General features: G+C 40.3%; 1 protein-coding gene across 3 annotated transcripts in view; it reads left to right on the top strand.

Moving 5' to 3' along the window:
• The window catches only part of ULK4 (unc-51 like kinase 4), a 496,555-nt gene that overhangs the window by 363,491 nt on the left and 113,222 nt on the right, over window positions 1–19,842 (top strand). For all 3 annotated transcript variants that reach the window (XM_043886762.1, XM_043886763.1, XM_043886761.1), the window contains one exon: window positions 12,337–12,522. In XM_043886762.1, coding sequence (XP_043742697.1) covers window positions 12,337–12,522 — 186 coding nt within the window. The remainder of the gene's footprint in view (window positions 1–12,336; window positions 12,523–19,842) is intronic.

Raw genomic sequence — 19,842 nt, 5'->3', positions numbered from 1 at the left:
ATTGAATCTATAGATTGCTTTGGGTAGAATAGCCATTTTGACAATATTGATTCTTCCAATCCATGAACACGGTATGTTTCTCCATCTGTTTGTGTCCTCTTTGATTTCTTTCATCAGTGTTTTATAGTTTTCTATGTATAGGTCTTTTGTTTCTTTAGGTAGATATACTCCTAAGTATTTTATTCTTTTTGTTGCAATGGTGAATGGTATTGTTTCCTTAAGTTCTCTTTCTGTTTTTTCATTGTTAGTGTATAGGAATGCAAGGGATTTCTGTGTGTTAATTTTATATCCTGCAACTTTACTATATTCATTGATTAGCTCTAGTAATTTTCTGGTAGAGTCTTTAGGGTTTTCTATGTAGAGGATCATGTCATCTGCAAACAGTGAGAGTTTCACTTCTTCTTTTCCTATCTGGATTCCTTTTACTTCTTTTTCTGCTCTGATTGCTGTGGCCAAAACTTCCAACACTATGTTGAATAGTAGTGGTGAGAGTGGGCACCCTTGTCTTGTTCCTGATTTCAGGGGAAATGCTTTCAATTTTTCACCATTGAGGGTGATGCTTGCTGTGGGTTTGTCATATATAGCTTTTATTATGTTGAGGTATGTTCCTTCTATTCCTGCTTTTTGGAGAGTTTTAATCATAAATGAGTGTTGAATTTTGTCAAAGGCTTTCTCTGCATCTATTGAGATAATCATATGGTTTTTATCTTTCAATTTGTTAATGTGGTGTATTACATTGATTGATTTGCGGATATTAAAGAATCCTTGCATTCCTGGGATAAAGCCCACTTGGTCGTGGTGTATGATTTTTTTAATATGTTGTTGGATTCTGTTTGCTAGAATTTTGTTAAGGATTTTTGCATCTATGTTCATCAGTGATATTGGTCTGTAGTTTTCTTTTTTTGTGGCATCTTTGTCTGGTTTTGGAATTAGGGTGATGGTGGCCTCATAGAATGAGTTTGGAAGCTTACCTTCATCTGCAATTTTCTGGAAGAGTTTGCGTAAGATAGGTGTTAGCTCTTCTCTAAATTTTTGGTAGAATTCAGCTGTGAAGCCATCTGGCCCTGGGCTTTTGTTTGCTGGAAGATTTTTGATTACAGTTTCGATTTCCTTGCTTGTGATGGGTCTGTTAAGATCTTCTTTTTCTTCCTGGTTCAGTTTTGGAAGGTTATACTTTTCTAAGAATTTGTCCATTTCATCCAAGTTGTCCATTTTATTGGCATAGAGCTGCTGGTAGTAGTCTCTTATGATCCTTTGTATTTCAGTATTGTCTGTTGTGATCTCTCCAGTTTCATTTCTAATTTTGTTAATTTGGTTCTTCTCTCTTTGCTTCTTAATGAGTCTTGCTAATGGTTTGTCAATTTTGTTTATTTTTTCAAAAAACCAGCTTTTAGCTTTGTTGATTTTTGCTATGGTCTCTTTAGTTTCTTTTGCACTTATTTCTGCCCTGATTTTTAAGATTTCTTTCCTTCTGCTAACCCTGGGGTTCTTCATTTCTTCCTTCTCTAATTGCTTTAGGTGTAGAGTTAGGTTATTTATTTGGCTTTTTTCTTGTTTCTTGATATAAGCCTGTAATGCTATGAACCTTCCCCTAAGCACTGCTTTTACAGTGTCCCATAGGTTTTGGGTTGTTGTGTTTTCATTTTCATTCATTTCTATACATATTTTGATTTCTTTTTTGATTTCTTCTATGATTTGTTGGTTATTCAGAAGTGTGTTATTTAGCCTCCGTATGTTTGAATTTTTAACAATTTTTTTCCTGTAATTGAGATCTAATCTTACTGCACTGTGGTCAGAAAAGATGACTGGAATGATTTCAATTTTTTTGAATTTTCCAAGACCAGATTTATGGCCCAGGATGTGATCTATTCTGGAGAAGGTTCCGTGTGCACTTGAGAAAAAGGTGAAGTTGATTGTTTTGGGGTGAAATGTCCTATAGATATCAATTAGGTCTAGCTGGTCCATTGTGTCATTTAAGGTTTGTGTTTCCTTGTTAATTTTGTTTAGTTGATCTATCCATAGTTGTGAGTGGGGTATTAAAGTCTCCCACTATTATTGTGTTACTATTAATTTCCTCTTTCATACTCATTAGTGTTTGCCGTACATATTGCGGTGCTCTTATGTTGGGTGCATATATATTTATAATTGTCATATCTTCTTCTTGGATTGATCCTTTGATCATTATGTAGTGTCCTTCTTTGTCTCTTTTCACATCCTTTATTTGAAAGTCTATTTTATCTGATATGAGTATTGCGACTCCTGCTTTCTTTTGGTCTCCGTTTGCATGAAATATTTTTTTCCAGCCCTTCACTTTCAGTCTGTATGTGTCTCTTGTTTTGAGGTGGGTCTCTTGTAGACAGCATATATAGGGGTCTTGTTTTTGTATCCATTCAGCCAATCTTTGTCTTTTGGTTGGGGCATTCAACCCATTTACATTTAGGGTAATTATTGATAGGTGTGGTCCCGTTGCCATTTACTTTGTTGTTTTGGGTTCACGTTTATACAACCTTTCTGTATTTCCTGTCTAGAGAAGATCCTTTAGCATTTGTTGCAGAGCTGGTTTGGTGGTGCTGAATTCTCTCAGCTTTTGCTTATCTGTAAAGCTTTTAAATTCTCCTTCATATCTGAATGAGATCCTTGCTGGATACAGTAATCTAGGTTGTAGGTTATTCTCTTTCATTACTTTCAGTACGTCCTGCCATTCCCTTCTGGCCTGGAGGGTTTCTATTGATAGATCAGCTGTTATCCTTATGGGAATCCCTTTGTGTGTTATTTGTTGTTTCTCCCTTGCTGCTTTTAATATTTGTTCTTTGTGTTTGATCTTTGTTAATTTGATTAATATGTGTCTTGGGGTGTTTTGCCTTGGGTTTATCCTGTTTGGGACTCTCTGGGTTTCTTGGACTTGGGTGGCTATTTCCTTCCCCATTTTAGGGAAGTTTTCAGCTATTATCTCCTCGAGTATTTTCTCATGGCCTTTCTTTTTGTCTTCTTCTTCTGGGACTCCTATGATTCGAATGTTGGGGCGTTTCACATTGTCCCAGAGGTCCCTGAGGTTGTCCTCATTTCTTTTGATCCTTTTTTCTTTTTTCCTCTCTGCTTCATTTATTTCCACCATTTTATCTTCTACCTCACTTATCCTATCTTCTGCCTCCGTTATTCTACTCTTGGTTCCCTCCAAAGTGTTTTTGATCTCATTCATTGCATTACTCATTTTTAATTGAGTCTTTTTTATTTCTTCTAGGTCTTTATTAAACATTTCTTGTATCTTTTCAATTTTTGTTTCCAGGCTATTTATCTGTAACTCCATTTTGTTTTCAAGATTTTGGATCATTTTTATTATCATTATTCTAAATTCTTTTTCAGGTAGATTCCCTGTCTCCTCCTCTTTTGTTTGACTTGGTGGGCATTTTTCATGTTCCTTTACCTGTTGGGCATTTCTCTGCCTTTTCATCTTGTTTAGATTGCTGTATCTGGAGTGGGCTTTCTGTATTCTGGAGGTCTGTGGTTCCTTTTTATTGTGGAAGATTTACCCAGTGGGTGGGGTTAGACGATTGGCTTGTCAAGGTTTCCTGGTTAGGGAAGCTTGCGTCAGTGTACTGGTGTGTGCAATTTGATTTCTTCTCTTTGGAGAGCAATGGAGTGCCCAGTAATGAGTTTTGAGATGGGTCTATGTGTTAGGTGTGACCTTGGGCAGCCTGTATGTTGAAGTTCAGGGCTATGTTCCTGCGTTGCTGGAGAATTTGCGTGGTATGTCTTGCTCTATAACTTATTGGCTCTTGGGTGGTGGTTGGTTTCAGTGTAGGTATGGAGGCTTTTGGACGGTCACTTATTACTTAAAGTTCCATGTAGTCAGGAGTTTTCTGGTGTTCTCAGGTTTTGGGCTTAAGTCTCCTGCCTCTGGATTTCAGTTTTATTCTTCCTGTAGTCTCAGGACTTCTCCAGCTATACAGCACTGATAAGAAAACTTCTAGGTTAATGGCGAAAAGATTCTCCCCTGTTAGGCATACCCAGAGAGGTTCACAGAGTTACATGAAGAAGAGGAGAGGGAGGAGGGAGATAGAGATGAGCAGGAGGAGAAAAAGGGGGACTCAAGAGGAGAGAGACAGATCTACGCAGCTGTCTGTTCCCAGAGTGTTCTCCGCAGCCCAGTCACCTACAAAGATTCACAGAATTGGATTGGGAAGAGAAGGGGAAAGGAGGAAATAGAGGTGTTCTGAGGTAGAAAACAGAGAGTCAAGATTGGGAGAGAATAATCTTCGGTTTAAAAATAGGGCTTCTCTTCTTTTTTTTTTTTTTTTTTGTAAGGTTATAGTGTGTTGAAAATGAAAATTAAGGAGTAGTAGAGGAGTACTAGAGGACTTTAAAAGAAATAAGAGGAAAAGAAAAATAGAAAATAGAAGAGAAAAAGGAAAGAAAAAGAAAAAAAAAGAAAAAAGAAAAAGAAAAAAAAATTTTTTTTCCCCCTAATTAAAAAAATCGTAAAAATCTATGAAAATGAAAGTTAAGGAGTAATGGGGGAGTAATAGGGGATTTTAAAGGAAAATAAAAGAGAAAAAAGAAAAAAGAAAAAAAAAGAGAAAAAAGTAAAATTATATCTAGGAGTTTCTCTAGAGCTGTTGCGGTCAGTGTGGGTTCGGCTCAGTTTCAGATAGCTCCTCGTTCCAGCTTACACTTCTCGGTATCTACAGGCCCCTTCCGGTGTAGTCGGTGTTTTCTAGAGGGATTTTAATCTGTTGCACCAGTCCCTTCTGAAGCGGTTCCCTTTGTTTATTTGACTTCTGTTTGTCGGTCTCTTCAGAGCCTCATTTCCGCCCTGACACAGGCGGGCGGAGGTGGACTCTTATTCAGGTAGCTAGTTCCGTCGCTCTGCGGGGAGGGGCTGACGCTGCGGGGATGGGCTGGCGCTGCTGGGAGGGGCTGACGCTGCGGGGATGGGCTGGCGCTGCAGGGAGGGGCTGGCGCTGTGAGGGCGGGCTTGCGCCGCGGGGACGGGCTGGCACTGCCGGGAGGGGCTGACGCCGCTTTCTCCGTCTGAGCTGCTCAGGCTCCCGGCTGTTCTATATGGAGCGCGCCCCGCGCTGCGCGAGGTTCCAGCCCTCGGGTGTTCCACAAAAGCGCGGAGCGAAAAGCTGCGCCTGCTCTCTCTGCCTTCCCCATCAGAGCGGTCCAGGCAGCCAGGGGCTTGGTGGGCGCACTCTCCCCAGGTGTGGCGCGCCCACTCCCTTCCGCGGACCCAGTCTCAGTTTCCGCTGGCGCCAGTCGGGTGCGCGCGCCTTCCGCCCTCCGCGTCCCCAGCCCCAGTCCCCGCCCGCGCCGGTCGGGTGCCTGCGCCCTGTGTCTCGCCGCGACCTTCCCCTCCCCCCTGCCTCCTGCCTCTGGCGGGGCTAGGCCGGTCCACAGCCTGCGAGCTCTTCTCTGGACTTTCTCGGTCTCTCTGTTCTGCGAACGGCCGGCAGTGTGTTCTGGCCGGTTAATGTACTCTCTCTCTTTTGGTCTCCCACAGTTCAAGTTGGCACCTCACAGACGCTCCCTCCGATTGTCCTCAGGGCACTCAGGCCCGGACCCTACCCCAAGCAATGCCGCCCAAGACTCCGTTCCCGGGACGAATCTCCGTCCTCAGCTCTTTTGTCTCACTTTTTATCTTTTATATTTTGTCCTACCTCCTTTCGAAGACAATGGGCTGCTTTTCTGGGCGCCTGATGACCTCAGCTAGCGATCAGAAATTGTTCTGTGAAGTTTGCTCTGCGTTCAATTATTCTTTCGATGAATTTGTAGGAGAGAAAGTGGTCTCCCCGTCCTACTCCTCCGCCATGTTGGCTCCTCCTAAAAGGGTTTTTAATTTTGTCAAATGCTTATTCTGTGACCGTTGAAAGACTCATATAATTTTTGTCTTTTATTCTATTCATGTTGCACATAACCTCGATTGATTTTTAGATGCTAAACTAGCCTTTCATTCCTATGATAAATTCCACTTGGCCGTGATGTATAACCCCTTAATATGTTGCTGAATTTGGTTTGCGAACACTTTGTTGAAGTTTTTGCATCTATATTCATAACAGCTATTGGTCAGAACTTGTCTTTTCTTGGAATGTGTTTATCTGATTTTGGCATCAGGGTAATACTGGCCACTAGACCATTCCAGTATGACCTAAATCAAATCCCTTACTATTATATAGTAGAAGTGACAAATAAATTCAAGGGATGAGATCTGATAGACAGAGTGCCTGAAGAACTATGGACAGAGGTTCGTGACATTGTACAGGAGGCAGTGGTCAAGATCATCCCCAAGAACAATAAATGAAAAGAGGCAAAATGGTTTTCTGAGGAGGCCTTACAAATAGCTGAGAAAAGAAGCGAAAGGCAAAAGAGAAAAGGAAAGATATACCCATTTGAATGCAGAGTTCCAAAGAATAGCAAGGAGAGATAAGAAAGCCTTCCTCAGTGATCAATGCAAAGAAATAGAGGGAAATAAGAGAATGGGAAAGACAAGAGATCTCTTCAAGAAAATTAGAGATACCAAGGGAACATTTCATGCAAAGATGGGCACAATAAAGGACAGCAATGGGATGGACCTTAAAGAAGATACTAAGAAGAGGTGGCAAGAATACACAGAAGAACTATACAAAAAAGATCTTCATGGCCCAGATAATTGTGGTAGTGTGATCACCCACCTAGAGCCAGACATCCTGGAGTGCAAAGTCAAGTGGGCCTTAGGAAGCATCACACAAACAAAGCTAGTGGTGGTGATGGAATTCCAGCTGAGCTATTTCAAATCCTGAAAGATGATGCTGTGAAAGTGCTGCACTCAATATGCCAGCAAATTTGGAAAACTCAGCAGTGGCCACAGGACTGGAAAGGGTCAGTTTTCATTCCAATCCAAAAGAAAGGCAGTGCCGAAAAATGTTCAAACTACCACACAATTGCACTCATCTCATACGCTAGCAGAGTAGTACTCAAAATTCTCCAAGCCAAGCTTCAGCAGTATGTGAACCATGAACTTCCAGATGTTCAAGCTGGATTTAGAAAAGGCAGAGGAACCAGAGATCAAACTGCCAAGATCCACTGGATCATCAAAAAAGCAGAAGAGTTCCAGAAAAACATCTACTTCTGCTTTATTAACTATGCCAAAGCCTTTGACTGTGTGGATCACAACAGACTGTCGAAAATTCTTAAAGAGATGGGAATACCAGGCTACCTTACCTACCTCCTGAGAACTCTATATGCAGGTCAAGAAGCAACAGTTAGAACTGGACATGGAACAACAGACTGGTTCCAAATCAAGAAAGGAGTATGTCAAGGCTGTATATTGTCGCCCTGCTTATTTAACTTATATGCAGGGTACTCATGAGAAATGCCGGGGTTGATGAAGCACAAGCTGGAAACAAAATTACTGGGAGAAATATCAGTAACTTCAGATATGTGTATGATACCACCGTTATGGCAAAAAGCAAATAACTAAAGAGTCTCTTGATGAAAATGAAAGAGGAGACTGAAAAAGTTGGCTTAAAACTAAGGATTCAAAAGACTAAGATCATGGCATCCAGTCCCATCACTTCATGGCAAATAGATGGGGAAACAATGGAAACAGTGATGGGCTCCAGAATCACTGCAGATGGTAACTGCAGCCATGAAATTAAAAGATGCTTGCTTCCTTGGAAGGAAAGCTATGCCAACCTACACAGCATATTAAAAAACAGAGACATTTCTTTGCCGACAAAGGTCTGTCTAGTCAAAGCTATGGTTTTTCCAGTAGTCATATATGGGTGTGAGAGTTGGGCTGCAAAGAAAGTTGAGCACCAAAGAAATGATGCTTTTGAAGTATGGTGTTGGAGAAGACCCTTGAGAGTGCCTTGGACTGCAAGGAGATCCAGTCAGTCCATCCTAAAGAAAATCAGTCATGAATATTCATTGGAAGGACTGATGCTGAAGCTGAAACTCCAATACTTTGGCCACCTGATGTAAAGAACTGACTTCTTGGAAATACCCTGATGCTGGGAAGGAGGAGAAATACCCTGATGCTGGAATGTGGGAGGAGAAAAGAATGACAGAGGATGAGATGGTTGGATGGTATTACTGACTCAATGGATATGAGTCTTAGAAAGGTCTGGGAGTTGGTGAAGGACCGGGAAGCATGGTATGCTGTGGTCCATGGGGTTGCAAAGAGTCAGACACGACTGAACGACTGAACTGAACTGAAATATGGCCACACAGAATGAGTTTGGAACTGTCCATTTTCTTTAGCTTTCTGAGAAAATGTGTGTAGACTGGGTTTTACTTCTTCCTTGAATCTTTGGTAGAATTTGCCATCAGTGCCATCTAAGCCTGTAGCTGTCTTGGTGGAAAGGTTTTTAACCAGAAATTCATTTTCTCTAACAGATAATATACCATCCAGGCTACCAGTTTCTTCATTGTGAGCTTTCCCTTGCTCTCTTCTCTCTAGTACTTTGTCCTATGGACTCTAGCTGCTTGGTTTTCTGAGACTTTTCACTCTGTCTCCTCAGCTTAAAAAATCTGCTGGTATCCACCTCAGTTGCTGTCTCTCTTAGGCCTGGAGACCTCTTAAGCCTCTAACCTGGGAGAGGAGTAGAGCTCACCTCAGGTATTTTCCATCCCTGGGTGTCACTGTCCTACATTGCCTCGTGTGTGGTATCTTAAAAACCATCATTTCGTGTGTTTTTCTAGTAGTTTGTTTCTTCAGACAGTTGGGTATATCCTTATTCTGTTATTCCAGGGAGATTTTATACTATCACCATCTTTTCTGTAGTGGTAGGGCAGGGCTCACACACCCTCAAACACAAACATCAATTTGGCAAGAATCCAACAAATAAGCCATCTTTGGAGTTACTGCTTATGATAAGCATCTTTACATCTTTTCAACAATGAAGCTAAACTAACTCATAAATGAAGAAATGTTAAAAGTAGGTTGAAATAGAAGCTTGAATACCTGTGCCTGTCTCACTGGCTACCCAAAAGCTATGAAAATATAGCATCAAATATCTTATGATCATGGGAGAGCGGAAGAAGAAGCTGTTAATGGAAAAGAAATCTCATGCAGTTACTCAGTGATAGAAAGCAGGTGGAACTGAATCAAAATCTAGTGAAGAAACCAATTACCCAGAACACACAGAGGAGAAAACTAACCAGAAGGTAGGAACAGATGCTGTTGATCTGTAAACTTCAAGTGGAAAACTGCTGGAGGCCCTAGACTCTTACCAGGCTATTGGAAGATGAGCATTTAGAACTGGCAGGCCAATCAAGCCCCTTCCCTTATTCATTGTCTCAGCTTTATTCCAGGTTAATAAGTCAAGGTCTGTGCTGTGAAGAGGATGAGCCATCTATCTGATGTGATTTCTAAGATGGGGTCATCACTTAGAAAGAAACATTTCAGGGTTTGAAGAAATCACAGAGACGATTAGAAGAAATCGCAGGGAAAGCGGCGTGAAGAAACAGATACACACAAATGCAAAGGAAATTGGAGCCATCTGCCTGTACTAATCTGCCCACTCTTTCATTCATAAAACAGAATGCCAGGGACCACCAGATACTTGGGGAAGCCTGATAGCCTGAAGCAGAGAAACCAAGGTGAACAAACAGCTGAGCCCGAAAGAGACAAAGTTGATAGGCAGTGTAACAGGTTGAATTGTGCGGCGCCCCGCCCCCCCGCAATGAGATGTTGAAGTCCTAACTCCCAGCACCTCAGAATATTAAACTTTATTTGAAGACACATTCCAGATGAGGTCAGACTCAAGTAGAGTGCATCCCTAATCCAATATGACTAGCATCTTTGTTAGAAGACAACCATGTGAAGTCAAGAGACTCACAGGAGAATTCCATGGGATGACGGAGGCAGAGATAGGAGTTATGCTTCCACAAGCTAAGGAATGCCTGGGATTTCCAGAAAATCACCAGACGCCAGAAAGAAGCAAGGGAATGTTCTTCCTTGGGTTTCAGAGGCACCAAGGTCCTGCTCTTTGATTTTTAAGCTTCTAGCTTCCAGAGCTGTAGGGTAATATATTTCTGTTGTTTATGCCACGCAGTTTGTGGTACTTTTTATGTCAGCCCTAAGGAACTAATACTGGGGGTAAAAGGGAATTTAATAATTCTTATCAAAAACGTAAAATGGTCAGATAACCCGCAGGAAGATTTTAAAAAAAGGAATCAGAAAAATAAATGGGGAATAAATAGAAGACAAGTTATAAAATTGCATGTTAGACTTAAACCATAGCATTTTTATATTATTTATCTTAAAAATGGAAATGATCTAAATGTACCAATTAAAAGATAGAGATGACTAGAGGGGATAACAAAACATGATCCAACAGTATGTTGTCAAATATAATGATTTAGGCAGGTTGGAAGTAAAAAAGTTGCAAAGTATATATGGTGAAAATAATTAATTTTTAAAAAGCAGGAGTGGCCGTCTTAATGTATAAGTTAATTTCCTGGTTGTGATCTTGTACTGTAGTTATGCAAGATGTTTCCTTTGGGGAGGTCTGATGAAGTGTATATGGTATCTCTCTGTATTGTTTCTTATAATGGCATATAAACTTGCCAATATCTCAAAATAAGATTCATTCACATGCAAAAGAATGAAGTTAGTTCTCTACTTATATGCAAAGATTAAAATGGAAAGACCTAAATGTAAAAGTTAAACTATAAACTTCTTAGAAGGAAAAATAAATGTAAGCGCTAAAACTATAAAAATTCTTAGAAGTGTAAATCTCAGGACCTTGAAATAGGCAATGGTTTCTTAGGTTTGACACCAAAATCACAAGCAATAAAATGAATAGGTAAATTGGACGTTATCAAAATAAAAAATATATTGTGCTTCAAAGGACACTGTCAAGAAAGTGAAAAGACAATCCACAGAATGGGAAAACAGTTTTGAAATGTGTATCTGCTGAGGGAATTATATCTAAAATATATAAAGGGAATTGTATTTAAAATATATAAAGAATACTTAATTATGATAAGACAAATGACCTAGTTTTAAAAATGAGAAAAGATCTGAGTAAACATTTCTCCAAAGACGATATACAAATGACCAAAATGCACATGAAAAGATTTTCAGCATCACTAACCATCAGGGAAGTATAAATGAAAGACCACCATGGGTGACCACTCCACACATACGAGGATGTCTGTAATTAAGAAGATAGGTAATAACAAGTGTTGGTGAGGATGTGGGGAACCTGGAACTCTCATACTTTGCTGGTGCTAATGGCAGCTTTGAAAAATAGTCTGGCGATGCCTCAGAAAGTTAAACATAGAGTTACTTATTGTATGACTCAGCAATTTCACTTCCAAGTATATACCTGAGAAACAAAACGTGTGCACAAAAATGTATACACAGATGTTCACAGCAGTAGTACTCATACTGGTCAAAAGTGAAAACAACTCAAACGTCCATCAGCTGATGAATGGATAAACAAAATGTGGCATACCCATTGCATAATAAAAAGAAATGAAATGCCGATACATGCTACAGCATGGATGAATCCTGAAAACATGCTAAGAGGAAGAAGCCAGTCACAAAGGATCATATTTTGTATGATTTCAAGTATCTGAAATGTCTAGAATAGGTAAATCCAGAAAGAAAGAAAACTGGTTAACACTGACCGGGTGGGGAGGAGGAGATGATACAGGGTTTCTTTTTCAGGTAGGATGAAAAAATTCTAAAATTGGTTCTGGTGGTGTTTGCACAACTCTGAATATATGAAAAACCATTGGATGATGGATACACGAGAAATCACTGAATTGTATGACCTAGAAATTGTATCTGAACAAAGCTATTAGAAATAAAACTTTAAAAACTAAAAGATCAAAATGCTTATGGTATGATTATTATTTCATAACATATCTTGTAATATAGAAACAATACTTTCTCTCCCACCTGTTTAGTTAATAATGATTTGGAAACAGTTCAAACCATTCCTTACTATCTTCTAGGAAGTGGATTTTCCTAAACAAGCTATGTCAACAATGTAAGGGTTGTGCCTCAGAAAAATCAGTGTTTCCACACCCATAGACACACACACACACCTGTATGAACATATGCATATGTAAATATGCATCTAATATATAATTAGTCCTTTGCTTGTCACAGGTCATTCATCACTATGGATTAAAGAAAAGACTGTAGAATTTCCTTCTGATTTTGTGCTGTTAGTCTTGTTTGAGTTACTCTTTACATTTTGAAAAAGATCCAGTCACAAGAATATTCAATTAATTAACGTTTGTACTCAGACTGACATTCTATCTTTTGAGCTGTAATTCTTGAGGAATACCAACATCATCTTCAGTGAAGCTGATGAAGTCCTATTTGTTAATTTTCAGCTTCCTAACGAGGATCCTGAAATTTTTGAAGTTTCATCCAAGTGTCTGTCTATACTGGTTCAGTTGTATGGAGGGGAAAACCCAGAGAGCCTGTCTCCTGAAAATGCAGAGACCTTCGCTGATTTACTGACATCCAAAGAGGACCCAAAGGACCAGAAGCTTCTGTTGAGGATTCTCAGAAGAATGGTGAGTCCACATAGAAATTGGGTGGGCCGCCTCAGTGGTAGCTGGAAGACGGGGAGTAGTCAGGTTTCTCGACCTCCTTTTATTAAAGAACTCATGATTACCTTTGCCTGTAGTCACCTACTGTTAACATTCATCATATTCCACATATCTATCTGTATATACACAGAATTTTTGCTGAACTGTGAGAGAGTTAGACATATTATTTGTGCTTATCCCTTAATATGTGAGTGTGTATTTCCTAATGAAATGAATGTTCTCTTAACTATAGTTATCACAGTCAGGAAATTTACCATTGAGACAAATCTTTTACTAATCTGCCATCCATATTCCAACTTTGTCAGCTATCCCCATAATGTCCTTTATGGCTTGTTTTCCAATATAGATTCCAGTCCAGCGTCATGTATTTTAGTAGACAGATGTACTTAACCTGGAATAGTTCTGTAGCCGTTCTTTGTCTTTTATGAGGTTTCTAAAGAGTGGGCCAGGTATTTTGTAGAATTTTCCCTCCATGTAGGTCTCTCTGCTGTGTTCTGGACAACTAGATTCAGGTAAGTCCCAGAAGAAATCCATCAGATCCAGAAGTTCATCATGTCTATTTGCCATTTACTGGTGATGGTAGTTTTGACCACTTCATTAAATCAATGTGTAGTTATTATTTTTTAAATTTTTTAACAGCTGCAAAATGGAGATTTTCAAACTCACAGTATTTCTAACTTCCATTATTGTACATTAGGGAAAAAATTCCCTTTTGCACCTTTTATGTTTTGTTTTTAAAAAGGTGTATATACTTGAAGGTCCTTTTGAAGACTTTTTACAACAAATCTTGTTGTGCTGGTTTTGAAGGCCATTGTTACAGTAGCTATTAGTGAAGTCAATTGAGGAGTAGAGGTCTCATTAGTTTGTGTCATGTTTTGGCTCGTCTGTGTGTGGTCACTTCTAGATCCAGCTATTGTGAGGAATCCTTTGGCAGCAGAGGCTGTGGATGCTCCAGAGAGTTGTCCGCAAGACAGTGGTTGTGTTAATTTGATAAATAGCTGCAGTACAGGGTGGAGCTGAATCTCCATGGCAGGTTTTGGGTGACAGAACTAAAAGAGAGATGGAGTTACCCTCCTAGCTGCTACATTTTACCTTCATATAGCCGGACCTCCCAACCCCAGCCATGCTTCCTGCCTAGTGGAGTGGCTCCCTGCATAACACAGTTTAGGTGAGATTCCGAGTATGCAGGATTAATACTTCTGGGCGCAGTAGATCTTGGTATGGTAATCCAGCCTAGCACTAGGTGACTGAATCACATAGTAAGGCAGGTATTTCCTCTTCCATTTCATTTTGCTCTTTCTGAGAATTTAAAGGTGAAGCTCTCAGTTTGGTACTACTGTGTCTTTAACACCTCTTTAATCTTCCTTTTTTAATAGAGAGTAAGCCTCTCAGGTGACCAGCTTTTTCAGTAGAGAGTAAGCCTCTCAGGTGACCAGCTCTTTCAGTAGAGATTTTATTCAGTTAAAAAGGGAGCGTCAATGTGAAATCAAGTACTAGAAAATGTAGTAACATGAGTGATATGTAGATGTGGCAAAATTGTGTATTTAGTATTGAATTACAAAAGCTTGGGGAATATTGACCTCCTATTTGATATGATTAATTTTATAGAGATTCACCATATCTTATTTGAAAATCTTAGGATGAAGTTTAGATTGGAATTTATAATTGTCAGATCTTTTCGGCATGGTTTCTTAGGCTATATATGACATGACCCCATAGGGGTCACCCGGGCAGTATTGTTGTCAAGCAGTATGGTAATATTTCTGTCCCAAAATGTATGAACAGTCACACTAAGTGGGCAAATAAAACTATATGTAACTCCATGGGAGTCAGGTTTTGCCACCAAATATGTTTTTAAATGAAACTTACAAAAATAATTGATTTTCATAGCTTTCTAGATTTTAGATTTGCAGATGGGAGATTATGGACTTGTCTCTGAAGTAAATTACATCATTTTCTAAAACCAGATTAACTTAATCATGCAGAAAACAGTTAGATACCAACTTAGTCAAAGTAACCAGACTACACCATCTTTTAGTTAATTTCACAGTCTGAAATGATTTACTTATAGTTTCTGACCTACCCCCTATAGGACCGGGTAGGTTTTGTTTATGGGACAAAAGTTGAATCCTAGTGACTTTATCTGTGTGTGTGAAATTAAAAGTAGTTTGTGGTGCTGCTCATCCTTTTTTTAAAATTGTAGTAAACATAATATAAAGTTTGCCAGCCTTCTGTGATAAGTGCTTTGTCATCTTCTGAAAACTTTCTAAATTACCCCTGAGTCAGTCAGTGTTGGATTCAGGTGATGCAAAGTCAGGGATTCTGGGTCTTGAGCTTGCCTCTCCTGAGGCTCCATTCTGCTTAAACCTGGTACTGAGTTCAGCGTGTTTGGAGAGAAACAGCAGCAGGTGACGCAGAGAGGGGCATGGCGCCAGCGCCCGCTCCCCACCTGGTGTGAGCCTTCCTGCCTCCTCCCTCTCACTGCTTCCTGTCTTCACCTCCGTGGCTGCCGTGGATTTGTAACTGTCAACTTACTGTTCTCACCTTCACACCTTACCCTTGTTCAGGGTGGTGATGCGGTCTTGTTCGTTTTTGTATCTTCAGCGTGTTGCAGTGCCTGGCCCCTAAAAGGTGGTTAGCCGATGATGTTTCTAACTGTGATAAGGACTTTTTGGTGCATCACCTCATTTAATCTTCACAGCACTCTTAGAGACCAGCTCCAGTGATTGTTCCCATTTATTTGTAGGTTAAAAACTAAGGCTCAGAGAACTTATGTAACACTCCCTAGGCCACCAACTGGGAATCGGCAGGGCAGGCATCGACCAAGTTCAACTGACCCTCACCTGTACCCTTGCCAAGTAGCTGACTGCTTTGCCACACTCTGCCCAGTACTGATCTGGACTCTGAGGGCACCCTGAGTCTGACTGAATTTCGATCAGGAAGGCACCTAAGAGGTTCATTCTTCATTATGGGAAAATATAGAGTTGTTACTCTGTGCCTGCACTACGCTGGGGATCCTAAGACAGTCAAGCATGATCTTCCTGCTCCCTATTCTCAAGGCTGTCTAACTGGAGTGAGGCGGAAACACGAGCTTCATTATGAAGCAGAGTCTGATGGGTGCTGGGGTAGAGGAGCCAGCAGGGCCGCAGAAACAGTCCCTTGGGGGAGGAAGTTGAGCAGGACATGGTGTTTGAGCTGAGTGAGGAGGATGTGTTGGTCATCCATGCGTGGACCAGGAGGAAGCACATCCTGAACAATGGCCCCGAAACCCACAGGGCCAGACAGACAGACACAAGAAAGGACAAGACAGCCCAGGGGGACCAGACATTCGGAGTTCAGACAAGTGGTTAGAATTAGGAGGACAGTGGTAGCATCTCAATTGAGTTCAAATTACGTTTACTGTGGAATAAGGCTTTCTCACAGCACCTGGCCTGCAATTGGAATTTAATAAGCAGCCACTGAGCTGAGTAAGAAATGTCTATAAAATAATCTCTACTTTTGTTGTGGGCAAGTATTCATTTTTGCTCTTCATTGTATATTGTCTGCTCATTTGAGTGCTTTATAGATGCACAGGTGAGGCTGAGGGGTACTTTGATAGGCATTCAGTTGGCCCTCAGCCTGACACTTGAGTCCCCTCCAATCTATCGCCTCCAGGTTTCTGAGGAATGGGTGAAACTGGATGGGTGGATGCATGGAGGATGGGAACCTGGGAGAAAGAAGGAATGTGACAGATTTCCTGTATTTAAATCCTTAAATCATAAGGGGGCTGGCTTCTTAGGCTCTCCTACTTGGACTGGAGGAACTAGATTTGACAGAGAGAAACAGACCAGTCAAGATTTGTTACCTGATTCAGTAACTGGATTAAGGAGGCCTGTTAATTGCAGCCTTCATTTGTAAGAAGTTAAAAAGGAAAAGAAAAGCTCCTTATGTACCTACCTTATTAAGTGCACATTCATTCTGAGAATAGTTCTCTTTTTCTTTTTTTTCCTTAATTGAGGCAAAACTGACATATAACATTAGATTAGTTTTAGGCGTTTAAGATAGTGATTTGACATTTATATATATCACAAAATAATCACCATAATAAGTAGAATTAACATGTATGGCATACATAGTTACACATTTTTCTTGTGATTAGAACTTTTAATATTTACTATCTTAGCAATTTTCAAATATACAGTATAGTATTATTAACTGTAGTCACTGTGCTATACATCACATCCCCATGACTGACTTACTTTATAACCGGAAATTTGTACCTTTTAATCTCCTCACCAGTTTTGCCCCACTCCCCACCCCTCACCACTTATCTGTTCTCTGTTTCTATGAGTTTGGCCTTCTCTTTCTTTTTTTCTTTTACGATTCCACATATAAGTGAGATTATGTGGAATCTGTCTTTCTGTGCTTGACTTACTTCATTTAGCGTAATTCCCTCAAGGTCGGTCCATCCATGTTATCACAGATGGCAAGATTTCATTCTTTTTTATGGCAATAATATTCCATTGTGTATGTGTATCACATCTTCTCCTATTATTGGACATTTAGATTGTTTCCATATCTTGGCTGTTGTAAATAATGCTGCAGTGAACACTGGGGTGTATATATCTTTTTGAACTAGTGTTTCTGTTTTCTTTGGATGAATACCCAGAGGTAGAATTTCTGGATCTTAAGGAAGTTGTGTTTTTAATTTTTTGAGGAACCTTCTCACTGTTTTCCAAGGTGGTTGCACCAAATTATATTCCCACCACCAGTGCCCTGGTGTTCCCCTTTTTCCATGTCTTTGCCAATTCTTGTTATTTTTCTTTTTGATGATAACCATTCTGACATGTGTGAGTTGATATCTCATTGTAGTTTTGATTTGCATTTCCCTGATTTGTAATGATGATGAGTATATTTTCATGTACCTGTTGGTTTTCTGTATGTCTTCTGTGGAAAGCTGTCTATTCAGATCTTCTGCCCATTTTTTAATTGCTTAATTTTTAATTGGATTGTTAAGGTGTTTTATTATTCACTTGTATGAGTTCTTTCTATATTTTGGACATTAATCCCTTGTCAGGCATATGATTTGCAGGTATCTTTTCCCTGTAAGATAGGCTGCTTTTTCATTCTGTTGATGGCTCCCTTCATTATGCAGAAGCTTTTTAGTTTGTTGTAGTCTCACTTGTTTGTTTTTGCTTTTGTTGCCTTTACTTTCCATATCAGATCCAAAACATCGTCTCTAAGACCAGAGTCAAGGAGCTTACTGCTTATGTTTTCTTCCAAGAGTTTTGTGGTTTTAGTTCTTACATTCAAGTCTTTAATCCATTTTGAGTTAAGTTCTGTGTATGGTGTAAGATAGTGGTTCAGTTTCATTCTTTTACATGTGTCCAGTTTTCCCAGCACCTTTTATTGAACAGATTGATCTTTCTGTAGCTTATATTCTTGGCTCCTATGTCAAAAACTAATTCAGCGTATAGGCATGGGTTTATTTCTGGGCTCTCTATTCTATTCCATTAATCTGTGTGTTTTTCTGCTAGTACCATAATGTCTTCATTGCTATATACTTGTAATATAGTTTGAAACCAGGGAGTGTGATGCCTCTAGCTTTGTTACTCTTTTTCTAGATTGCTGTGGCTACTTGGGGTCTTTTGTGATTCCATACAAATTTTAGAATTGTTTATATCTGTTAAAAATGCCGTGGGAATTTTAATAGAGATTGCATTGAATCTGTAAATCACTTATAAAAGGTTCTACTCTGTGAGACCATCTCCTTTTAAGCCCTGAATGAGAAGTGCCCACTTTCCCCCAAGCTTGAGCGAGCCTGAATGATTTCAGAAAGGGTGACCCCAAATACACCTGGCCCTGCCATTTCTAGGACCCGGTAATGAGTGTGTCTTGGAGAAGGCAATGTCAACCCACTCCAGTACTCTTACCTGGGAAATCCCATGAACGGAGGAGCCTGGTAGGCTACAGTCCATGGGGTCGCAGAGAGTCGGACACAACTGAGTGACTTCACTTTCGCTTTTCACTTTCATGCATTGGAGAAGGAAATGGCAACCCACCCCAGTGTTCTTACCTGGAGAATCTCAGGGACGGCGGAGCCTGGTGGGCTGGTGGGTCGCACAGAGTCGGACACGACTGATGTGACTTAGCAGCAGCAGCAGCAGTGAGTGTGTCTGTGACAGGTACACTGTGGTCTCTAGAGAGCTGTCTTGGGAGTATTGTGGCAGTTTCCTCCCTATGAGTTACACAAAAGGCCCTTTCTTGAAATATTTGTTTAAACTCCCAGTCTTGTGACTAGTAACTTTGTAAAAACAGAATTTGCACTAACAGATGAAAGAAATAGGATGTTTAATTTGTAGTGATGGTGTTGGGATATGTTTTGCCCCAGGGTGCTCTTCCTTATTTAGTCTGTATTTAGAACATTGAAAAAATGTTGAGGAAACCTAAGGATTTAATTCTGTAACTGTCATTTACCAGGAAGTTTGGTGGTTTTATAATTATACTTTGCACTCCAGCTTTACTGTGATAGAAACCCTTCAGATCTCTTCCAAGTTTACCTGTCCTCTAAACTTGATAATCAGAGGGAGTTTTTTCAGTGTAACGATTGCAAATTAAATACCTGTCTCTTAATTAAAGCTAGCTTACTCTAATGCTCAAAATGTTGACTACATACAAACCACCACAAGCTTGTTCTATAAAACTGGCTTAAATGTATGCTGTTGACTACTCTATGAAAGAAGAGGATGGTCCACAACAGGGTGATGGTAACATGCTGGGGCCACATTCACCTGCCCACCCACCCATCCACCTGGTGCAGTAGAGATGGGAGGAGTGGGACTTGGGATCACTCTCTGAAGATGATTAGTACTAAGTTCAGTTCAGTTGCTCAGTTATGTCCAACTCTTTGCGACCCCATGAACCACAGCACGCCAGGCCTCCCTGTCCATCACCAACTCCTGGAGTTTACCCAAACTCATGTCCATTGAGTCGGTGATGCCGTCCAACCATCTCATCCTCTGTCGCCCCCTTCTCCTCCCGCCTTCAATCTTTCCCAGCATCAGGGTCTTTTCAAATGAGTCAGCTCTTCGCATCAGGTGGCCAGAGTATTGGAGTTTCAGCTTTAGCATCAGTCCTTCCAATGAGTATTCAGGACTGATTTCCTTTAGGATGGACTGGTTGGATCTCCTTGCAGTCCAAGGGACTCTCACGAGTCTTCTCCAACACCACAGTTCAAAAGCATCAGTTCTTTGGCACTCAGCTTTCTTTATGGTCCAGCTCTCACATCCATACATGACTTCTGAA

Source organism: Cervus elaphus, chromosome 24, assembly GCF_910594005.1.
Source record: "Cervus elaphus chromosome 24, mCerEla1.1, whole genome shotgun sequence".
NCBI lineage: Eukaryota > Metazoa > Chordata > Mammalia > Artiodactyla > Cervidae > Cervus > Cervus elaphus.
Note: the sequence above shows the minus strand (reverse complement) of the source record. Positions and strands in the feature narration are given on the sequence as shown.